General features: G+C 59.8%; 1 protein-coding gene across 1 annotated transcript in view; it reads right to left on the bottom strand.

Moving 5' to 3' along the window:
* CCDC187 (coiled-coil domain containing 187) overlaps window positions 1–20,044 on the bottom strand; it is a gene marked incomplete at both ends in the record, with an annotated part of 39,294 nt that overhangs the window by 3,923 nt on the left and 15,327 nt on the right. The window contains 12 exons of the mRNA XM_081066724.1: window positions 1,800–1,963; window positions 4,127–4,290; window positions 5,149–5,295; window positions 6,178–6,265; window positions 7,172–7,311; window positions 7,984–8,069; window positions 10,919–11,010; window positions 11,137–11,258; window positions 12,395–12,508; window positions 12,938–13,020; window positions 16,756–16,868; window positions 16,988–17,153. Of these exons, the coding sequence (XP_080922850.1) occupies window positions 1,800–1,963; window positions 4,127–4,290; window positions 5,149–5,295; window positions 6,178–6,265; window positions 7,172–7,311; window positions 7,984–8,069; window positions 10,919–11,010; window positions 11,137–11,258; window positions 12,395–12,508; window positions 12,938–13,020; window positions 16,756–16,868; window positions 16,988–17,153 (1,479 nt within the window). The remainder of the gene's footprint in view (window positions 1–1,799; window positions 1,964–4,126; window positions 4,291–5,148; window positions 5,296–6,177; window positions 6,266–7,171; window positions 7,312–7,983; window positions 8,070–10,918; window positions 11,011–11,136; window positions 11,259–12,394; window positions 12,509–12,937; window positions 13,021–16,755; window positions 16,869–16,987; window positions 17,154–20,044) is intronic.

The raw sequence follows: 20,044 nt of genomic DNA, 5'->3' as shown, positions 1-20,044 counted from the left end.
GCCACCAGCCTGAGGGGACCTGAGCCATCTGGCTAAAGCCCAGGTTTGTGGAACCTCTCGTCCACAGCGCTTAGTGAAAGTGAGGTGTTGTGGGTCATGCCAGAGGACCCCGGGCTTCCTGGGCTTCCATCACCAGGGAATCCCTGCTGGCAGTGTCCTGAGTAGAGAGCAGTTGGCACCAGTCAGACAGACCGCGCCAGCCTGGACCCACCACAGCTCCCCTCGGCCCGGGTGGTTCTAAGCCCTCCCATCTACATGGATGTCCCAGGACTCGGTTACCAGGCCGGCCAGCTGGCTGGTGTGGAGGCTCTCCTGCTTGTTCCCGAGGATGGACCTCGAGAGCGGCTTCTGGACTTGGGGCCCAGACCCAGGGCTGGAGGGCAAGCTCAGGTGGCATTCTGGGCACTGAGACAAGGCGGGGGCCATGTGACCCCCTGGCTGTCCAGCCTGCTGTCCCCAACATGCCACAAATGAGTGTCCTCCTATCCCGGAATTCAGTACATGCAGAAATCTCGCGTTAGTTAATGAAGATGCCTCTGGCAATGCTGGTGTCCAAGTCACTTAACATCCATCCCAGGTGGACAAAGCTATGAGTGCAATAATCAGCAGCTTACAGTTTCTCCTTTTGCCAGAAAAGCCTCACTTTGCCCCAAGACACAGAACAGGCGGGTCTCCCGCGTAAGTAGGCTCTGAGGCCCAGATTGTGTGCTTTTCCTCCTGGGCCCCCCGGTCATGCTGGGCAGCTGGCACGGCCTTGGAGGAGACCCGCTAGGTGTGGGGATCTTCTAGCAAGGCCACGCAGGGGAGGCCCTAAAAGCCTTTCCAGGGGACTCACCCGGGGGCAGCTCCTTTGTCTGCTGGAACTGCAGCTGAACTGCAGAGACGCTCCCCTCTGCCTCACCCGCCGCAGGCTATGAGAGGGGAGGAAAGCCGCTGTCCTTCAGGAGCCACCTGGGGAGAGGGTGCCCAGGACCCCCCCACACACAGGGACTAAGGGCACACTGGCAACAGGGCTCCCAACCAAGATCAAGCAGCAGGAGGGGAGAGGTCCCCCAAATGGGCAAATGGAGGAAAGGGCTTTCTGGGGGGTTGCATACAGGAAAGGCCGGGACCAGAGGCCATCCAACATCCAGAGAGGTCACCTGCTGAGGGCTTGGTAGAGGGACACAAGGCTGCTCCCCAGACTCTGAAAAACACACAGACCCAGGGATTTGGGCTCTGACCGGCCCTCTGGGAAAGGCCCCCAGGGCTCGGGGAGCCCAGAGTGCAGAGGCAGCAGAGCTGGTCTCCGAGGAAGGTTCCTGCAGACCCTGTCCTCCTGCCCTTCCCGCTTGGAGCCACAGACACTCCCTCCCCTGGGACTCCAATGTCGTCCTCCAACCCCTCCTCTACACCTCCTTCTCCTTCCGGGGAAAGGTTACTGCCCTCCCCTCCTCTACCCTTAGACACCGGCACCCAGAGACTTGGCTGCTGGCCCAGTGGTCTGTCCTTCAGACCCCTCAACACTCCTCCCCATGCCTCCCAGGCTCTGTTCCAAGGTGCCCTTGGGCTCTGAAACATTTCCTAGGGGTGACCCTGGGGATGGGGCTGGAGCCCTCTGCATCTCCTCACCAGCACAGCCATTCTGATCTGGTGACAGGGCCCAGTGCACACTCAGACACAGAGAGGCTGGGGACGCCCCATCACACAGCTTGGGTGCAACACAGCAGGACAGAGGTCTGTCTGACAGTGAGGCCAGACCCTCTGAGGGAGCGACCGTCTGTCCTCCAGCTGCCACTGCCACTGGCCCGCCTGGTTACCTGGGTCCATATGGCTGCCGCTGTCCACCAGCTGGCCCTGGGCGTCAAGCCAGCCATGGTCTGTGGCTGTGTCCTCCCCCCATGCTGGCCTCGGGGGCTGCAGGTGACTGTCCAAAGCTGAAGTTGTCCTGGGGGGTGTCCCGTCTTGCTGTTGGGTGAGAAGCCTGCAAGGCAGTGCAGGGGGCGGTGAATGTCCTCCCAGAGTGCCCAGCCCACACCAGAACACAAGTGGAACAACACGCGTCACTCTAGGGCACATGTGGTCAGTGGCTGTGGTCAGTGCATGGGTAAAAAATGATGGGTCCCGGCCCCTCCCTGACCAGCAGCTTCCCAAGCAGGGGCCATGGCTGGGGGTGACAAGGCGTGGGACACAGCACTTGGCATGGTGGGAGGGAGTTGGCCATCTCTCCCCTGGCACACAGCGGGGCAGAGCACATGCTCTGTCGACACCTCTGCGTGGAGCCCAACTGCAGGGCTATGGGGCGGCACCGTGTGTGCCAGTGGGGCCCACTGAGCTCTGGGAGGTACAGCGGGGCGGTGGCCTGGGTGCCACACACCCAGACCAACTGCCATACTCTGGGCACACTGACAGGCAGCAAGAAATGGCCCCCGTCACAGCCTCAAGGACATGGCTGGGGGGTAAGCCTGGCAGGTGTCCTGACTCCTGGGTTTAAGGGCAACGCCTACAGGCTGGCCCGCTCTAGAACATTCCGCACACAGCTCTCCAGGTGCAATCTGGCATTAACTTCTGTTCCCTGTCTCCCCAGGCTACAACTGGGCCCAGCTTGCTGCTCCCCCCCAGGGTTCACACCATATCAGGAGTGAGAACAGGGTTTCGGGTCAGAGGCCAGTGCTCAGAGCCTTAAAAAGAGGAAACTTGGGGGCTGGAGCTTGGACCTCGCTGGGCAGGACCTGGTGGGCAGCTGTGTGTCCCAGATGCAGTCGCCCCCCCCGCCCGGCCCCTGGAGCGCGGGTGCTGAGGACAGAGCATGGGGGCTGTGCCCTGAGCCCTGTCCCCATACCCCGGTGCAGGCCCCTAACCCTCCCTGCACCCCGGGCCTCAGGCCTGCAGAGCGTGGGGGAGCAGGCGCAGGTGCTAGTTCACAGGCGCACGCAGGCCCTGACCGGCTGGGAGCCCCACCTGGCTGCGCTTGAACGAACAAAAGAATGGAGGACGCCTGTTTATCTGTGCGCCGTGATCACCAGCAAAATGCCCAGTGTCTCTCAAGTCTCTCCCGTGTATACACCGCTTCCCTGTTTCCTAACTTCACATCGCGGGTGTGATCGGAAAGCACAGGACCACCCACGGCTGATCCCTCACCCCAGGCGCCGGCCGCCAACCTTAGGCTCAGGGCCCCGCCTACCCAGCCCTACAAGCAAGCTCACGGGTACCAATACGGTAGGGTCACCCAGAACCTTTTGAAAACCTGGGACTGGCTGGCTGTGGGTAGCGACGTGAATTATAGACCAGTCCGTGTGAGATTTATTTGGGAAGTGCCATCAGGGGGAAGCCCAGTGAAGCTGGACCAGCCGGCTAGGCCAGGCGGCTGAGTGGGCGATGACTCCCTTTCCTGGGGAAGCTGTGAACACGGGCTCCACCACACTGGAAGAGGGCTGCTGGATGGGTGACCCTGCCCCCAAAGGTAGGAAGGGGTCCCTAAGAAGGTTGGGGCCGTCCCTTCCTGGGGCTGCCACCTGTTTCTGACAGGTGCTGCCATTAGAGTCCGGCAGCCGGCCAGCCCTGGGGCTGAAGCTCGAAGGAGAAACAGCTGGGCTTCCTCCCACAGCAAGGCTCAGAGTCGGGGCACTGGTCATTGGGCACCGCTGCTGCCCCCCGAGGTGACACAGCCTGGGCGGGGCCTCTGTTGTCCCACCAGAGAGGCCCTTTGACTGCAAACAGAGGGCAGCGGCCACGTGGCAAGGACTGTGAGAGAATAGCCACAGATGGAGGGTGCCCAGCAGCTGGGCTTCCGCCTGCTGCCTTCAAGCTAGGCCTGTCTAGCTGCTCTGTCTCAGTGCACCCCACCACGGCCTGCGGACAGTGCCAGCCTGTCCCCATTTAACAAACAAGGAAAAGGGCTCAGAGAAGGGAGGACACCCCCACCACACCCCAGCCAGCGGCACAGCTGGGAATGTGCGGCACCTGCCACCAGCCAGGGCAACTCTGGCCTCTGCCCCCATCCCCATGGACCAGCCAGCCGGAGCAGGGTCCCTGCAGGGCTCCCGCTGTCCCTGTTCTCCTTGGCAGCCCCGGCAGTGCCAGGGCGCCTTCCTGGCAGGAACGACTGTTAGTGGTGGACCAGGGCCAGAGGTGCCCAACAACTCACTGTGGGACTCGCAGGCTCTCAGGGCTTCTCCAGGGGCTGTGACTTGGGGGGCTGCCAGGCCTGTGTGGTGTCGGGGGACATGAGGATCCCTGTGCAGGCCCCTCTGGCTGCTGGCTTGCCTCAGAGCCCGCCTCCTGGGCAGCCTTGATTTCGGGGCTGGGACTCTAAGAGAAACAGAGCAGGGTGAGCTGGCCCAGGCACCTCAGGTCCATTTCCTGTTCGGAAAAGTGGGTGCAGGCTTCACGTGGCAGCAGCTGTGGTGGGGCGGCCGACAGCACGCTAGGTAGCATGTTCCCACAAGCAGGCACTGGGCTGAAACAGATGGGCTTACTTACCCTCACAGGAACCCTGCACCCCAGTGCTAATTGTTCCCCGACAGGTGCAGACACGAGGCCAGAGTGGGGTCTCAGGGCTGCAACCAAGGCTGTATTGGGAATCCGGCAGCCCTGGGTGCCCCCTCCTGCAGGCTGGCCTGGGGAGGGCAGCACACCCACCTGGTGGTCATCTCACAGAGCAAACGCTAACCTACACCGGGTGTTTCATGGAACCCAGCTCATTCCATCCTTACCCACCAGGTGAGACCATCAGCATCTCCAACCTTCAGAGGAGACGCTCAGGCTGGAGACAGCCGCCCCCCCACACGTCCACAGCCTCCTCATGCAATAGCAGGCAGGGATGGGGAGCTGGACCACGAATGCCCTTGCAGCTCGGGCTCCCCCAAAGGGCTGGCCTCCCTGAGGAGCCCCAGGCCATGTGCTTCTTCCTGCCTTAGAGCCCCCTCCACTACCACTGGGGGTCTGGCTTTTCCTGCAGGGCTCAGCCAGGGTTGCCTCTTCTAGGAGACCTGCTTGGCCCCCAGAGCAGGTGGCCACTCACCCACCCTCCATCTGTACCCCTCCAGAGTCCCTTTCCATCTGGGTCATGGGCATTTTTATAGGGGAATTGCACATTCCCACAAAGCAGCCAGGTGACAAGGCTTTTCTGGCCACGGCGGAGCCTCCAGCCCGGGTGAGAGCGCCCACCTGAGGCAGCCGGGGCGGGGCCTGGAGCTCCTGCTGCAGGCGGGCCAGGGACCTCTGCATGAAGAGGGTGTCCCGGGTGCGCTGCAGGAGCAGTGTCCTCTCTCGATGCGACAACAGGTGACTGCTCCGCAGGCATTGGATTTCCCTCTGAACCAGGCAGAGGAGGAAACATCAGCCGTACCCCCGCCCAGCACAAAGGCCACACGGGAGGCAAAGGCACTGATGAACGGGGTGCAGGGCGCAGCCTGGCGCTGGGACTGTGTGGGGCCTCCCTCTGCCCCTCCACATGCCCCTGCCTCTCAGCCTGCTCGACCAGGAGGCCCCGTGCACCTGGGCTCCCTGTGGGTCTGGCCAGCAGGAGGCAGGAGGCAAGGCTGGGTGCCCGTCCCTGCCCTCCCCACGCAGCCCTCCCTCTCCAGGTTCTGGGCACTGCCACCACCTCTAGAACACATCCTGTTGTTAAACTGTCCCCACTGTTCTCCGTCCCCTGCTGTGTCTCCAGCAGCATAGCCCTCAACAAAGTTACTTTACCCACACTGGGTCTCTGCACACCCACCTGGGGAGGTCGCAGCCTTCACAGGCCAGAGGCAGACACCAAGGCTCAGCAGAGCGGGCCCTGACCCAGCTCCCACCCTGCGTCTGCCTACAACCCAGGACTCCAGGTTTGGTGGCCAGGCCCTCCAGCCAGGATGCGCTCTCAGGTGGGAGACCGGGGCAGGCCCCCAGGCAGGGCCTGTGCCATAGGCCACCCTCAGTGCCATTGATCAGTGGATCCCCCTCTAAGCCCTCCTCCCGGTTCACTGGTGAGGGTCTGCCCTACAGATAGAGTCACTGCGTCTTTCTGTCTGGGGCTCCTCCTGTCACCCCCCACCCCATGCCTGCCACCCCACCTTCCCAATCCAGACAGGCCATCTAGGACGGAGGTCAGAAGCCTGAGCAGCCCTGGACGTAGAGACGGCTCGGGAATTCTCCAGCCAGGGTGCGCGCTCATCATACCGTCACCATGGTGTCTGCCACCTGCGCACTTACCTGCTCCCGCTCGAGGTCGCTGAGGACGTGCTGCTGCTTCTCCACCAAGGCTACCAGTGCAGTGTAGTGCCCCTTGCTGCCCAGACACCTGGGGGGGTGGCAGGATGGTCAACCTCAAGTCCGGCACGTGGATGTGGAAAGCCAGACACAGCGAGCCCTGGCCAGCCAGGTGGACATGGGATGACCCCTCCCATAGCTGGAGGCAGTGGCCATGCGTGGGCAAGCTGGGGGCGTCCTGGGGGCAGACGGTGACCCCAGCCAAGGCTGTCACTCTTTCTACCCCCTCACAACCCCTTTTGGGCCTGAGAGACGAAGGGAAGGCAGCACCTCCCACCCTGGAGCCCCAGCCGAGCCTGCGGGTCCTTTGGGGAGGGGGTGGGTTGTGGAGTAGAACCCCCACAGTCTGGAACGCTCATAAACTGCCGGTGGGGATTTTAGCTGGAGTAACCTTTTGGAGGCCAATGTGGCAATATCAAGAAGCTTAAAAAAATGCATTCTCACTGACATGACAATTCTACTTCTAGGAATTTACTTTAAGGAAATTACGTCTAGGATGGTCCCTTCTAATGACACCAAGTTGGAAGCTACCGGAAGGTCCGGCTATAGGGGGCTGTTTAAGGAACTGGTGGTCTCTGCGCTGGGCACCCTGGCTGTTGTATCAGTTACCAAGGGACCAGAGGGTTTTCTGGACTTTTAAGTGAAAACTTAGGTCTTAGGTTACAGTGTGTGTAGTCTATTACACCTACTGTTTAAAAAGCCATGTGCCTGTCTCCCTCAACAAGAGCCTTCAAGAAAGACTGCAGATTATAGGCAGAGATTATCGCAGAGAGGTGGGACGATGGGTGGTTTTTCAATTTATGTATTTATTGTTTGGTACTTTATTGCCTTATCTAACTTTCTGCAAACACCTGTTACTATTTGGATCAGTATAGTCTAGTTTCCTTAATGCTGTCGGCATGGGGGTCCTGGGGGGCCGGCGCACGCATGAGCTCACCCTCGCCAATGCTCCAGCCAAGCCAGCTCCGCCCGCATCTTCTCCGCCAGAGCCTTCTCGCGCAGGCGCAGAAGTGCAGCCTGGTGCTGTGCACGGAGTTCTTCCTCTTGCAGACTCTGCTTCAGACTCTGCTCCAGCATCTGGAGTGTAAAGTGGTGGGAAACCCCGGGCAAGGCGCTAGAGGGCCCCACAGGGCTCTACTGCAGTGGGACAGACCGTTCTGACCACAGTTACGTCACTGTTGCCAAGCTCCAGGCCACTCCTGAGACAAGCCTCACTCCGAGCGGTGCTCAGCTCTGGGAAGGAGCTCGCTGGCTCCAGGAAGTCCTCCTGGACTGCCCACCCACTCATCCCTATGGTGTGTCCCATTCCCGTGAGCTCCTGACGGCAGATATGGGTCCTTATCATCTTGGCCTGGCGCCCAGCACCAATCCAGTTCCGGGACCTGTTTGTGCTCTAGAGGGTTTGCGATAGGCCAGGCCACCTGTTCTGCCATGTGCAAGCTGAGCGGCAGGGCCAGCCCTGCCCAGAGCAGCCTGTTGAAATGACTGCCCTGACCTACCTCCCAGGGTGGGAGGAAGGGGCTGGCTTGGGCTGATGTCAGTTGGAAGGGTGTGTGATGCCCACTGCAGGGAGAGCCTCCCCCAGCCCAGGACCCACAGTGAAGACCCCCTGGGTGCAGGCTCTCAGAGAGGCAGGCCTTGGCCCCTGACGCCTCCTGGCAGCTGAGGGAGGCTTTGGGTTGTCTACGGGCTGCCAGTGCCTCCCCTGGACCCCACTCCTATGCCCCCTCCAGGAACATCTCCCTGTACCTGCTGGGTGGGGTGGTCCCAAGGGTAGAGCCTGGCCTGGGGCAGCTGGGAGTGGGCTTTGTCTGGCCTCCCTTCCTGCATGGGCGCTGAGGATAGAAAGCAGGCAGTCATTGGGTCATATAGCGGTTCCAGGGACCTGTTCTACAGGAGGGCCTCACAAAGGCAGTATGTGTGACACGGTTTAATGCCCCCACATACACACAGCTTCACCCCAGACCTTCACAAGGCCATGACAGAAGAAATCAACTGTCTCCTTTTTCCTGATACGAAGTTCTGGTGGGTGAACCCACTGACTATGTAAAAGACCAGACCCAAGGTAGAGGGTGCTCGGGGATAACCGAGTCCAGTTACTTGACTGAGAGACTTCTCTTGGCCCAGAGAGAGAATGACCCCTTCAAGGTGCAGCACCAAGCAAGTGGGGTGACAGCAGAGCTCAAACTCCCAGCTTAAGCAGCTATCTGGCCACTGACCGCTGCTGGCCACTCATGGATGATGGGTATGATGGAAAATGGACCCTGTGCTTTTAAAAAGGTCATATGAAGACTTGTGCTTCTTGCAAGAGAGTAAAAGGAATTGGATTGTGGATTTACTGTCCCACTAAGAAAAAAACTTAACGAAAAAGTACGTATGTAAATGCACCATAGAGATATAAATGTTCACACACCCACACAAGAAAGAATGGTTTTTCCTATCAGGCAACATAACACAGTAATCCCCGAGGGACAGGAAACCCATGAGGTGAGACTTCTCATTGCTACTCCTGGCTGCCTTGAGAGAGGTTCTCGGCTACAGTTCAGAAAGGGGAAACTGAGGCAGAGCCTGGCAGACCCCCTGGGTAGGGGAGTGGAGCTAAGCGTCTGGAGAGACCGAAGCAGCTAGAGCTCATGGGACAGAGTCAGAGAGGGACGCCTGGAGATCTGTAGAGGGTCCTCCTAAAGTCCTTAATAGAGAATTGGTCAGTGATGTGCACATGGCGAAACCTCATTGTTGGGAAAAGAAACATCCAGAAGAACCAGAAGGCTGGGGATTACATCTGTCTCCACTAGCCGGGCTGGAAAACCTTATGATTCGTGGGTTTTCGGGCAGAGCACAAGGAAGGTAAAAGAAATTGTCATTAGCAGACCAGCACTACCGGAAATGTGAAAGGAGGTCCTTTGGGCAGAAGGAAAATGATGTCAGAGAGGAAATCTGGGTGCCCAGAAAGGACTGAAGAACACCACATATTGGGATATGTATATATTTTTAAAAGATCGTTGAGTGTTTAAAATAATAACGATCTATTATGGAGTTTATAAAATACTTAAAGTAAAGTGCATGCCAACAGTCACTTAAAGTCCAGAAAAGAAGGAACGGGCGTGTGGACGAGCCTTGCGCCCCAGGCGCAGTGGCGGTGTGTCACGTGCAGGAGGACTGTGTGTACTGGCATACACTGCAGTAAATCCCACCGCAACCACTGACACAACGGGCACAGCTCCTAGGCCAGCAGCACAGATAAAATGGGATGGTGACAGAGTATCTGTCGAATCCCAAAGAAGGCAGAGACTGCCAGAACGAATGAGAACAAACAGAGCAAGGTCTGAGGACATGCTGCCTACGGGAAGTGCACTTGAAATAGAGACACAGGAAGCAGGTTAAAAGGGTGGGAGGGTTGTACCACACCAACCCGGGTGTAAGAAAGCTGTGGGGAGCCAGATTAGCATCAGACAAAGCCGACTTCAGAGTGAAGCACGGGGCCAGGGATCAAGTGTTATTCCACAACGACATAGGATAAAGGGTTCAGTTCATCAGGGGCACGTAATAACCTTAAGTGTTCAGGGCCTGATACCAGAGCTTCAACACACACGAAGCAAAACCCTACGGAGCCTCCGAGGAGGAGCTAGGGACAAAGCCGCAGCTACTGGGCATTGTTTTAGTGCCCCTCCCTCCCTGACCAATGGGAAAGCCCTCCAGCGTGGAATAGGGTTGAACAACACCCGACCCAACAGCAGCGGAAGACACATTCTTTACAAGAGGACATGGGGCACCCACAAAGACAGACCGCACTGTGGGAAAGACCCACATTTGAACTTAGGTAGGGTCCTACGTGACCGTGATGAGATTGGACTGGAAACTGGTAACAGGAGCAAAGCCGCACAGATGGGCGACTGCGTCAGGCTAGGTGCTCATACCATCTGCTGCCCCCAGCTCAGCTGAGCTCAGAGCTCAGGGAGGTTTGCTCCCAGGTCCCTGTAGCCTGCACTAAGGGACCCTCACCTGCCAACACACAACACGGAGAAGGGACTTGGCAGGATACTGATGGGCTAGCACTTGAGAGGTCGGTCGCAGGGAAAACTGCTCAAAGGGACAGAGGTGGGCATATTGGATGGCCTGGAAACAGTGTGAGGGTGTCTGTTCCTGAAGGGGCCGAGATGGGCTGTAACTGGGGCTTCAGGGAGATGGCAACAGCCACCGTGGAGGTGTGCCGGGAGCGAGCTTGGAGGAGCTGAGACCCTCTCAGTCCCAGACAGGACTGGATGACACACCACACTCTTCCTCACTCGGCCCTTGGGCTATCTCAGCTAGTGTCTAACCTACAGTTTTCTTGCTGTCACCCAGGCTCACAGTCCCCAGGTGTGTGGGTGGGGATGGTGGCTGCTGTGCCCCTTTGCTGTCTTGTCCTAGTTACCCCGGGCGCAATGGAAGCCCAGCTTGTCCCTACACACGAGAAGCAGTGTTGCCCGATGGTCAATCACACAGTCCTAGCATCAGATTTAGTTTCAAATCCTGGTTCCGCCCTTACCGTGTGGCCTCGGACAAGTCCCTTTATCTCTCTGGGCCTCTCAACTGTGTGTCTGACTCAGTCTCCCCTGGGGGGTCCATGCAGGAATGGGCTCTGTCTGCTGCCCAGCTCGGGGGTAAGCGCCTGGGGTGTGGCTAGTTTTGAGGAGACTCTCACCTGCAGAAGCTGTCTTGCCCACTGGACTCTGCCATTCTTCCTTGGCACCCTGGGAGGGCACGGCAGCGTCTGTGCCCCGGGGTGGGTGTGATCTGCCAGGTGAGAAAGAAGTGGGGACTCACCACCCGGCAGCACCACTGCCCATGACTATCTGAGACCCCCCCCCAGCCCGCCTTCTACGTTGGGCGTGGGCCGTGGGCCCCAGCCCCGGGCTGCACCTTGGTCTGGCTGTCACGTTGCTCCAAGAGGTCTCCAGATCCAGGTCCCCACACAGCAGTAGCTGCTCCAGCTCCGAAGCTATTCCTGGCCTGGCCTGGGTTTCGTGTTTCTCCATCAGCCTCTGCGATGACAGGTGTGTGTGGGGAGGAAGAACAGAGCAGCCTTACAGTCCCTCAGGCCAGGCCAGGCCCCAGGGAGGAGCCGGAGGCCAGGCAAGTCTCCCACCTCAGGGGACCTCATTGGCCCATCCTCCAGGGGGCAGGCCCTTCTCTGCCCCCTCCTGCCCTCCAGAGAGCTGGACATGGCAGGGTGAGGTGCCCAGCAGTGCAGAGCAAGGCCAGTGCTTGAGCCCCCTGAGTGTGGGGGATCGGACAGCCAGGGCCCGCTGTATGAAGGCCACCTGAGGAACTGGTCCAGGCTGCTGTGGCTGCAATCACCCAGCAGGTGCGATGCTGGAAACAGGAGGAGAGGCCAGATGTGCCTGTGCCATTGTGGGTCTGAAGGCACCTGCACGCATGTGTGCACACACGGCATACTGTGCACGCGTGCACATACGTGTCCACATGCTCCCTTGGGTTCGGTTAGTCTCCTGGGAGCATCTCCCTAAATGTGAGTGAGTACATCCCAGCAGTGCCCAGACAAAGGCACAGAGAAGAGCCACTTCTGTGCAGCTTCCTCACGTCCCACCAGGTCACAAACATTAGCCTCCTGATCCTCAGCCCTCCAGCCCCGGCCATGCTGGGTACCGTCTGCACCACCCCGACCAGCCAGAGCTGCCTGCCCAATGGGGCTCAACAGGCCAGTGCGAGGCCGCTGGGCAGGGTGGGCTCAGAGGTGCGGGCCCCTTCCCTTCCAGGGCAGACCTGCCTGGGACACAAGCTTCCCAAACACTTGAGCTCGTGAGCGCCAATGGACAGCCCGCAGCTCAGGTGCCAGCCTCTCCAGGACATGGGCAGGTGAGAGGCTCAGACGGTCATCTGTCACCCCAGCCAGGAGCCCCCAGGAAAAGCATCGCATATAGCCTACCTACCGGCCTCCAGCAGGCTGCTGCGCTCCCCTCTGTGGGGTGCAGGCAGGGCCCACATTTCAGGAGGTAGCATGTCTGCACCCTCCTCAACTTGAGCTTCTGCAAAGGCAGGCAGCCCCCACCCAGCAAGGGAGTCGCTTCCACCTTCCAAGGACCACAGGCTCCTCCAGGGAGGGGCACCTGGGCAGGCAGTGGGCATGTGTGAGAGCCTTAGCCGCGGCCTGGCTGACCTGTAGCTGGTGTTTAAAAAGCAGCTCGTCCAGAGCCTTCTGTGTCTCCCAGACCTCCATCTCCGCCCGCTGCCGCAGGTGGGCCAGTGCCTGCTCCTGCTTCTGCTGGTCCAGCTGTGGGAAGGGCCCAAGCCTCAGGATTCCTGGGGCCCAGCCTGCTGCCCCCACAGCTCCCCGCAAACCCTCAGCCGGAGAGTGCAGGCAGTGCCACCTCTGAGAACTCGAGTGTCCCCCGAGAGGACCCCACTCTTCACAAGGCCCCTCGTTTCTCCCCTCCCACCCGTGCTCTCCCTACCTGGCGCCTCCCCTTCTCAGCCAGGAAGGCTGGTGACCTGGGCTGGTCTGACTGCTGTGCTGTCCGCCCTCCACCCTCCTGCCCAACCTCCCCTGAAGAGCCGCAGCTTTAAATTCTACGGTTCCCTGTGTTAGAGCCTCTTCTGCTCAATCCCAGCTGGACAGGGGCTCCTCCCAGTTCACCCCAAATAGAAGACGCCTAAAGGGGACACAGCAGTCATTTGCCTGGCAGAAGGGGACGGGACACACCTTCAGTGACTGGAGAAAGCTCAGGGACTTCTGTTGGATGTCAGAGAGGTGCCTGGCACGCAGCCCGCCATGCTCCTGCTGACCTGCGGAAAGCAGGGGGAAAGGAGCATCTGGGTGCTGGGCGCCAGGAGCACCCTCGGGCACCCCCTGCTCAGTGCCAGCGCTGGGCGCAGAGGGAGGCGTCCAGGCCGACTCCAGCAGAGGCCCTTCCCACAATCAGTCCTCAGCCCCTGGAGCAGGAGACACTCTGCTGCAAGGCCTGGACCTCCCAGGGACTCGCTCTGCCCCCCCCCCCCCCCCCGCCTGGGCCACACTCCCCCTGGAGCAAAGACCCCGGTCTGCAGACATAACAGGGGTCAGGAACATCAGCGTTGCCACCGGACAGACCTCACACATCATGTGTTTGCCGGGTGACCTGGAACAAACCGCTAGCCCATCAGAGCCTCTGTGGGAGGTGGAGGTTCCCTGCTCCCTGGCAGTGAAATGACCTAATTAGCGTGTGCTCCAGTGGTGGCTGTCAGCTTCCACTAGTGACAGTCGTGGTGGGGGCAGGGGGAGTATCAAGGCAGAGGCCCAGGTCCCGCCCGAGGGCTGGCCTGGTGTGGGGGAGTGAGGACGTCAGCCTCCCCCTGGGTTAGGAAGTCCCCGTGGGCAGTGGAGGGGACTCTTTCCTTTGGGCGCCCCAAGGCCCAGCTCAGGCCCTGCAGTTGGTGCTCCCGGCCCTGCGGAAGCTGCCTCTAGGGGACACTCCACAGTCGGAGGGGTGGCCAGTGTGCTCTTTCCTCCACCCTCCCTCACTCCTCCTTCTGGGTCTGGCTCCTGATGAGAGTTGGCAGAGGAGGAGGGCGTGGAGGCCGGTCAGCTCACACCGACTCAGGCCGCTGGTCTGAAGACGGCAGAACCCTCCTGGTGACTCTCTGATGAGTTCCCCGGTCACTGCTGGCGAGTGTGCAGACAGTAACACCCTCTCCTCTGAGCTCTCCTTCCCAGAACAGAGCGACTCAGCTTTCCACGTTAGAGCCGATAAAGAGCTAGGAGTGACGGCTACCCCAGTTCCTGGGCGTCTCCGCGGCAGCTGCGATACCGTGAGGCCCCGAGCCAGGTGAGAAGCAGGGGCTCTGGCCGCTGAAGGTACACTGAGCACCTGGAGGGTGCTCGGGGGGCCCTCTCCTCCTTCCAGTGAACTGGCCTCTGTGAAGACACTTGGGAATTGGTTTAAAGTGTCTGTTCTGAGCTGAAGTTCCCTCAAGAAGGGAAAAATCCCCTCTTGCTTTTGCTGTGTGGCCCTTTTGAGAAGCTGAAGCCAGAGAAGGTGCCTGGTTCCCACCAAGCTGGCCCCCGCTGGCCTACTTCCCGCGGACCCTCCTCCAGGCACCTGTAAGCTTCAGAGGCCCAAGGCTTCAGCCCTTCAGTCCAAGGAGGGGAAGTTCCTGGCCACCTCTGGCCATGCCAGTGTTCCTGACAGGTCACCTGGGAGACATGAGCTCTGCGCTGTGGCCCAACAGAAAGCAAACTGTCCCTGAGAGCAGCATGGCCCTGGCTGGCCAAGCACCTGGCTGCCCCCGCGACTGCCAGAGTCACCCCACTGAGCAGAGAGTGACACTGGCCTCATTCTCCAAATTCTCTAAAGACAATTGGTGAGGAGCCCAGCATTGCACATCACCCCAAAGTGCCTGGTAGCTGAGCACCCAGAGAGAGGATTTAATAAATGCTGTTATTATGGCTAATGATTATGATGACGATGAAGTGACCTCTCCGTTCCAGGGTCGGGGGGTCACGGCCTCGCACCCCAGTGAGGCTGGCAGGACGCCTGTTGGGTGGGAGAGCCACCGAGTCTGACAGCCAGCGCTTCACTGCCCAACACGGCAGCTGGCAGCCACACACACTGCTTCCGTGAGCACTTAAATTGAAAGTCACTCTTTAGTCACACTGGCCACGTCTCAATGTCTAGGCGGCCACATGTGGCTGGTGGTTGCCATATTGGATAGCCCACAATTGAAAGCATTTCCCTCATCCGAGAAGGTTCTGCTGGATAATATGGTGCTAGGTGTTTAGGTCTAGAAGGTTCTGTTGGGCAGGGCTGGTCAAGGTGTTTGAGACTGGAAAGTTCTATCGGTCGGTGCTCTTTCCACTCATTAAATCTGGAGCTGCCTGACTCAGAGCTGAGCCTGAATCCCCACTCAGCCATTTCCCGGTTGGAGACGATGGATTCCTCTGCTCCTGATGGGGGCATCAGGTTCCTTGTCCATTGTCACGAGTATGGGAGCGATCTCTGAGGCACAGTGAGACCGAGACACGGTGTGTAACAAACAGCTCCTGGCCCAGGGGCATTCAGGGCGCTCAGCAGTTCATGCATGCTTTCAACAAATATTTCCCAGGTGCCCCCACCCCCCGCATGACAGGTGCTATTCCAAAGGCCAGCGCTGCAATGAGACCCAGACCCTCAAGTTCTCGTGGCCCGCAGAGACAGACACACAAACACGAGCTAGATGCCCACAAAGCAGGCCATGACAGGGTGAGTGGCAACCCTGACCCAGCCTGGGTGTTATCTGGGAGGCTTCCTGGAGGCGGTGTCTGACACAAGCCTCGTGCAGGCCATTTGGGTTGTGCTCACTGCTTGGTTTCTGGCTACCTGATATCCTGCTCTCAGCCACTCCCAGCAGAAGTGGCTCCGATTTCAAATGATGCTTCAGGGTTGCCTGTAGCCTCAGGATAAAGAGATCCTGCCAGAGAATTCCAGTCTGCACAGGTAGAGAGGTGGGCCTGCCCAGCCCTGTCCAGGAGAGTGTAAGGGCAGCTGGGACTCAGCCCCCTCACACAGGAGGGACCGAGAACTTGGGGGAGCTTCCACCCCATCGCCCACCTACTCCCACCTCCTGGAGAGGCAGCCTGGAGGCAGCACCAGGGAGAGGAGCAGCATTTGCTAGAAGGCCTGGTACCTGCTCTGCTCAGGTTCAGCCTGTGGAAGCTGCCAGGCCCCAGCTAATACGGGTAGCTCACTGCTGCACCCAGACCAGACCCCAGAGGCTTCAGAAGGGACATTCTCAGGTGGGTGGGGCAGCTCTGCCCAGTGTCCTCTCTCTGGAAGACATAGCAGGTGTGGGTGGCTCCCTTGAGGACCCTGAGCCCCACAGGGAGCTGGGGTGGGGCAGCCCTCACTGGTCCCTCCTTTGTCAGGAGGTCTGTGACCTGGCCCTTCACACAGCTGAGAGGCACCTGTGGGGGCAGGGCAGGCAGCTCTGGAAGGAGCTGCTGATGTCAGTTCTTGTCTGTCCGCCCTCGCACCCAGGCCACCCACTAAATATTCCTCGAGGGAATGAATCAGTGGGAAAAAGCACGCCATCCATACTCCTGATTTGTGGTCCACAAGTCAGGCACTTTGTCCTTTCAACCAGGGACTGACACTTTTCCCTTCGGGATATCGGGAGGGTGCCGTTCTCTGCCCCTGGCTCTGGCCTCAGGCCCCTCAGTGTGGGTCCCAGGCGGGGCTGCCTGCCCCCTACCCCCGATGCCATACCACCTCCCAGCCCACCACGCATGACAGACCCAAGTACCGGGAAGGCAGGTGGCTGGATGGTCATCTGTCGGAGCAAGTATCAGTCACAACAGGGGCGTGGCAAGAGCACAGAGTAAGCAGCTGGGTCCCAAAAGCCTCTAAAACACTTTAATACTGAAGCGTGGATGCTTTCCACATAGAAAGGGACCTCTCTACATCCGCAGGACCTCGCTGGTGTGTCGGGCCGCGGAGGGGGTCTCCAGCGGACCTCCCCGGCCCCCTGACCAGCCAGCCCAGGGCCTGTCCACAGGCTCTCCCTTACCGCAACTCTGCATGGTCCAGGGCGTGACCAAGCCTGCCCCTCTGGCCGACGGTGTCTCCTCCAGCCACAGGGAGCTGCAGGTGGGGTCTGGTGGGGCTGGCACCCTGTGTGAGCTGGGGACATGCAAACACACACGTGAGCAGGGTAGAGCAGTAAACATCATGGGGTAGGAGGTGGCGAGCAGGGCAGGGGCTGGGAGTCTGGACTCCCTCCGCTGGAAGAGCTCTCAGACCCACACAGTGTCCGAGGCAGGATCTCAGGGCCAAAGACCCACGAGAGCGGGGCCTGTGACCAGACGACCAGGGGAACTGTGATGAGCAGGTGGGGCCTGAAGATGCCAACACCCGCAGTGCCCACCGGCTCAGTGGGGCCTCGTCGGAGAAGCGGTGGCTGGGGCTCTGCACACAGACCCGGAGGCCCAGCAGCCCCACAGGGGCCAGACAGCTGAGGCTCTGCTTCCACGGTCACCAAGGGGTGCTGGGGCCGGGACAGAGTGCCCATGCCACGGCCACTGTCCTGACGTGCTGAGCTTGTAGCAGCAGTGCACACGGTCCCCCTCACTTCATGTCCTTCCTTAGGACACTTGGACAGCCAAGTGTCCTTCCCGGCACACAGCCACCCAGGGCCTGCTGGAGTGACTAAAGACGCAGGCCATACCTGTCGCCATGGAGACTGGGGGCAGGGGGGGACTTGGCCTTCCTCCAGCCACCCACAGGGGCCCACAGGCCACAGGTGTTTGTCTAGCACCTTCTGTGTGCCAGGTGCCTGCCACCCAGCCCCTGCCCCCACAGCTCACCGGGAGACGGCAGAAAAGAATTTTCCAGAAAGAGGGAGCAGCCTTCTCCCTGGGGCTAAGAGAGAGCTGCGAGCAAGTGATGGGACAGGCCCGGTTGACCAGGGGAGCTGGGGTGGGGGTACTCCAAGAGCATGGGCCCATGAAGGGAAAGGAAGGACGAGATTCCTGCAGGCTCTTCCCCAGGCTCACTCTCGCTCCCGCTTTCCAAACCCTGAACTTAGGGTGCCAGCCTCACTGAGTGGGTCAATGGATGGCAGGAAGGAGCCATCTCCACAAAGGCTTAGTTAAAAAGAACACCATCGATGGCCAGTGTCTCTCTCAACTATTTAGAGCAGGGTCAGCAAACATTTCCCATAAAGGACCAAACAATTAATAGTTAAGTTCTGTTTCTCTCTCTCTGTGGGGACTCAGTTCTGCCCTCACAGCATGAAAGCAGCCGTTCTCATTATGTAAAAGTGAACATGACCATGTGTCAATAAAGCTTTATTTACAAAGACAGGTGGTGGGCTGCGGAGGTTGTGGCGTGTTGACCCTTGGTCCAGACTTTCCAGGGCAGTTGTCCTCAAACTTCAGTGGACACCAGAATCACCTGGAGGCCTTGTGAAAACACTGACCACTTCCCTCCCCAGTGTACCACATCGAGGAGGGCTGGGTGGGCCTGGGACTCTGCAATTCTAATGAGTTCCCAGGGAACAGCTGCAGAACCGCTGAACTAGGGAATGGGCCAAGTGGAAAAACCGTGGGCTCTTGAGTCCAAGCCCTAATCTGAACCTTGGCCTGCCTTCCCACGAGCTGTGTGACCTGAGCAAAGTCCCTTCTTTCTGAATCTCAGTTTTCCTGTCTGTAAAATGAGAGCACCTCTCCTGCAGGTGCTAAAAGCTGTACATGAGATTCAGGGAGTCTGCGGGGAGTGGGGCGTACCCCCCTCACCTGAGTACAGGGCATCCTGGGGCCCAACCCAGCTTCCTTACCACAATGCTGGTGACAGGAGGTTCCTATCCTGCACTGAGCCCCACTGTCCCAGCAGGGAAAAGATGGGGCAGAAGAGGTCGTCCCACCCCAACTCAGAAACTGGCCTTGGAGGAGAGCTGCAGCTTTCATCCTTGGAACTGGACAGCAGGTAAGGTGACCAGGGGCACTGCTGCCAAGCTGCAGCCCCCTGAAGCAGTGAGTGGTGACTGCTGTTTTAGGAGGGGCAGCCTAGGCACCTTCCCTGGAAGCCTCAGGAGCCAGCAAGCCCCTGGGCCCTGACCCCACACACCAGGCACGCTTGTGAATGACTTCCGCCTCTGCCCTAGGGCCTGGTCAGGGCTTCAGGGATGGGGGCGATGCGTTGCCCAGTGGGAAGGCCCTGGTGGCAATGCCCCGGGTGTGGGGGATGCCCCGGGTGGGAACGTCCCAGAGGCCATGTGCCCTCCACCCCTCTGCTCTGAGACCTTCTGGCCTGGGCCAATGGGGCCATGTTGGCCATCCGGCAGCAGGTGCAGACTAGAGTGCCCACCGTGGAGCCTGGGACCCGGAAACTAAACTGGAGAGTTGCCTGGCCCCTTCTGAAGGGGAAGTGGGGGTGGGGGGGGTGCGCAAAGAAGTCCAGCCCAATGCTGCCCCCTACTGGTGGCAACAATGCAGTTCCACCAACTGACTGAGGCTGGGGGGGCAAGATAAAACTCACCCCAAAGGACCAAACACTAACCCCCACCATTGAGATCAAGGGAGGCTACAAGACAGCAGGGTGGGTGGGGGTTCCTAGGGTAATGACCAGGGAGGCATGCAGGCAGGGAAATGTCCCTGGAGGGGAGGGGAGGGTTGAAGCGGTGTTGGGGAGACTCGTGCCCCCTTTCTAAGTGGATACATCACCTCCCCATTTCCTAGGGAAGACTCAGGCTGGCAGGAGCACGTGAATATGCTCCAGACCAACAGCTTGAGGCACTGACCCCTGGGGTCCCCTGGGCAGCCTCATGTAAAGGGGTGTCCAGCTCTTTGTCCCCAGAGAGGCAAACCCACCCCCGTTTGTATTCCTCACTGCACAGCTGCCCCAACTGCGGTCTCCGCCCTCCCTTTTAGCTCTCCGCTAATAAGCTCTCCAGCCTCCAGCCGGCCCCTGAAGCCCCCGAACCCAAGCACCAAGCTAGGACGACCTGGCGAGTGCGTGGTGAGGACCCTCTGGCTGGCATCCGTCCCAGGCCTTCCAGGCAGGCTCTGGCTGACAATGACAAGGGGCGAGGCCAGCCCCCTGGAGACCACCCGCCGGCCTGTCCCCCTCTAGGGCCCTCCTTTCCCTCGGCTCTGAGATGTCAAGTCTGGGGTCCTGGAGGATGTGGGAGAGGGCTGGCTGGGGAGGGGCTGCTCGGGGCCAGGCTGGGGACCACTGCCCCAGGCTCCTTCAGTCCCAGGACTCGTGAGAGGGGCTGGGGTGGTTCAAGGAGCTCGAGGGCCACATGGTGTGCCTGGGAGGAGGATGGGTGGGGCTTGGGGACCAGGAGGGTGCTGCTG

Source organism: Rhinolophus hipposideros (assembly GCF_964194185.1).
Source record: "Rhinolophus hipposideros genome assembly, chromosome: 11".
In the NCBI taxonomy this organism is placed as follows: Eukaryota; Metazoa; Chordata; class Mammalia; order Chiroptera; family Rhinolophidae; genus Rhinolophus; species Rhinolophus hipposideros.
The sequence above is the reverse complement of the archived record's forward strand: the minus strand, read 5'-3'. Positions and strand labels throughout refer to the sequence as shown.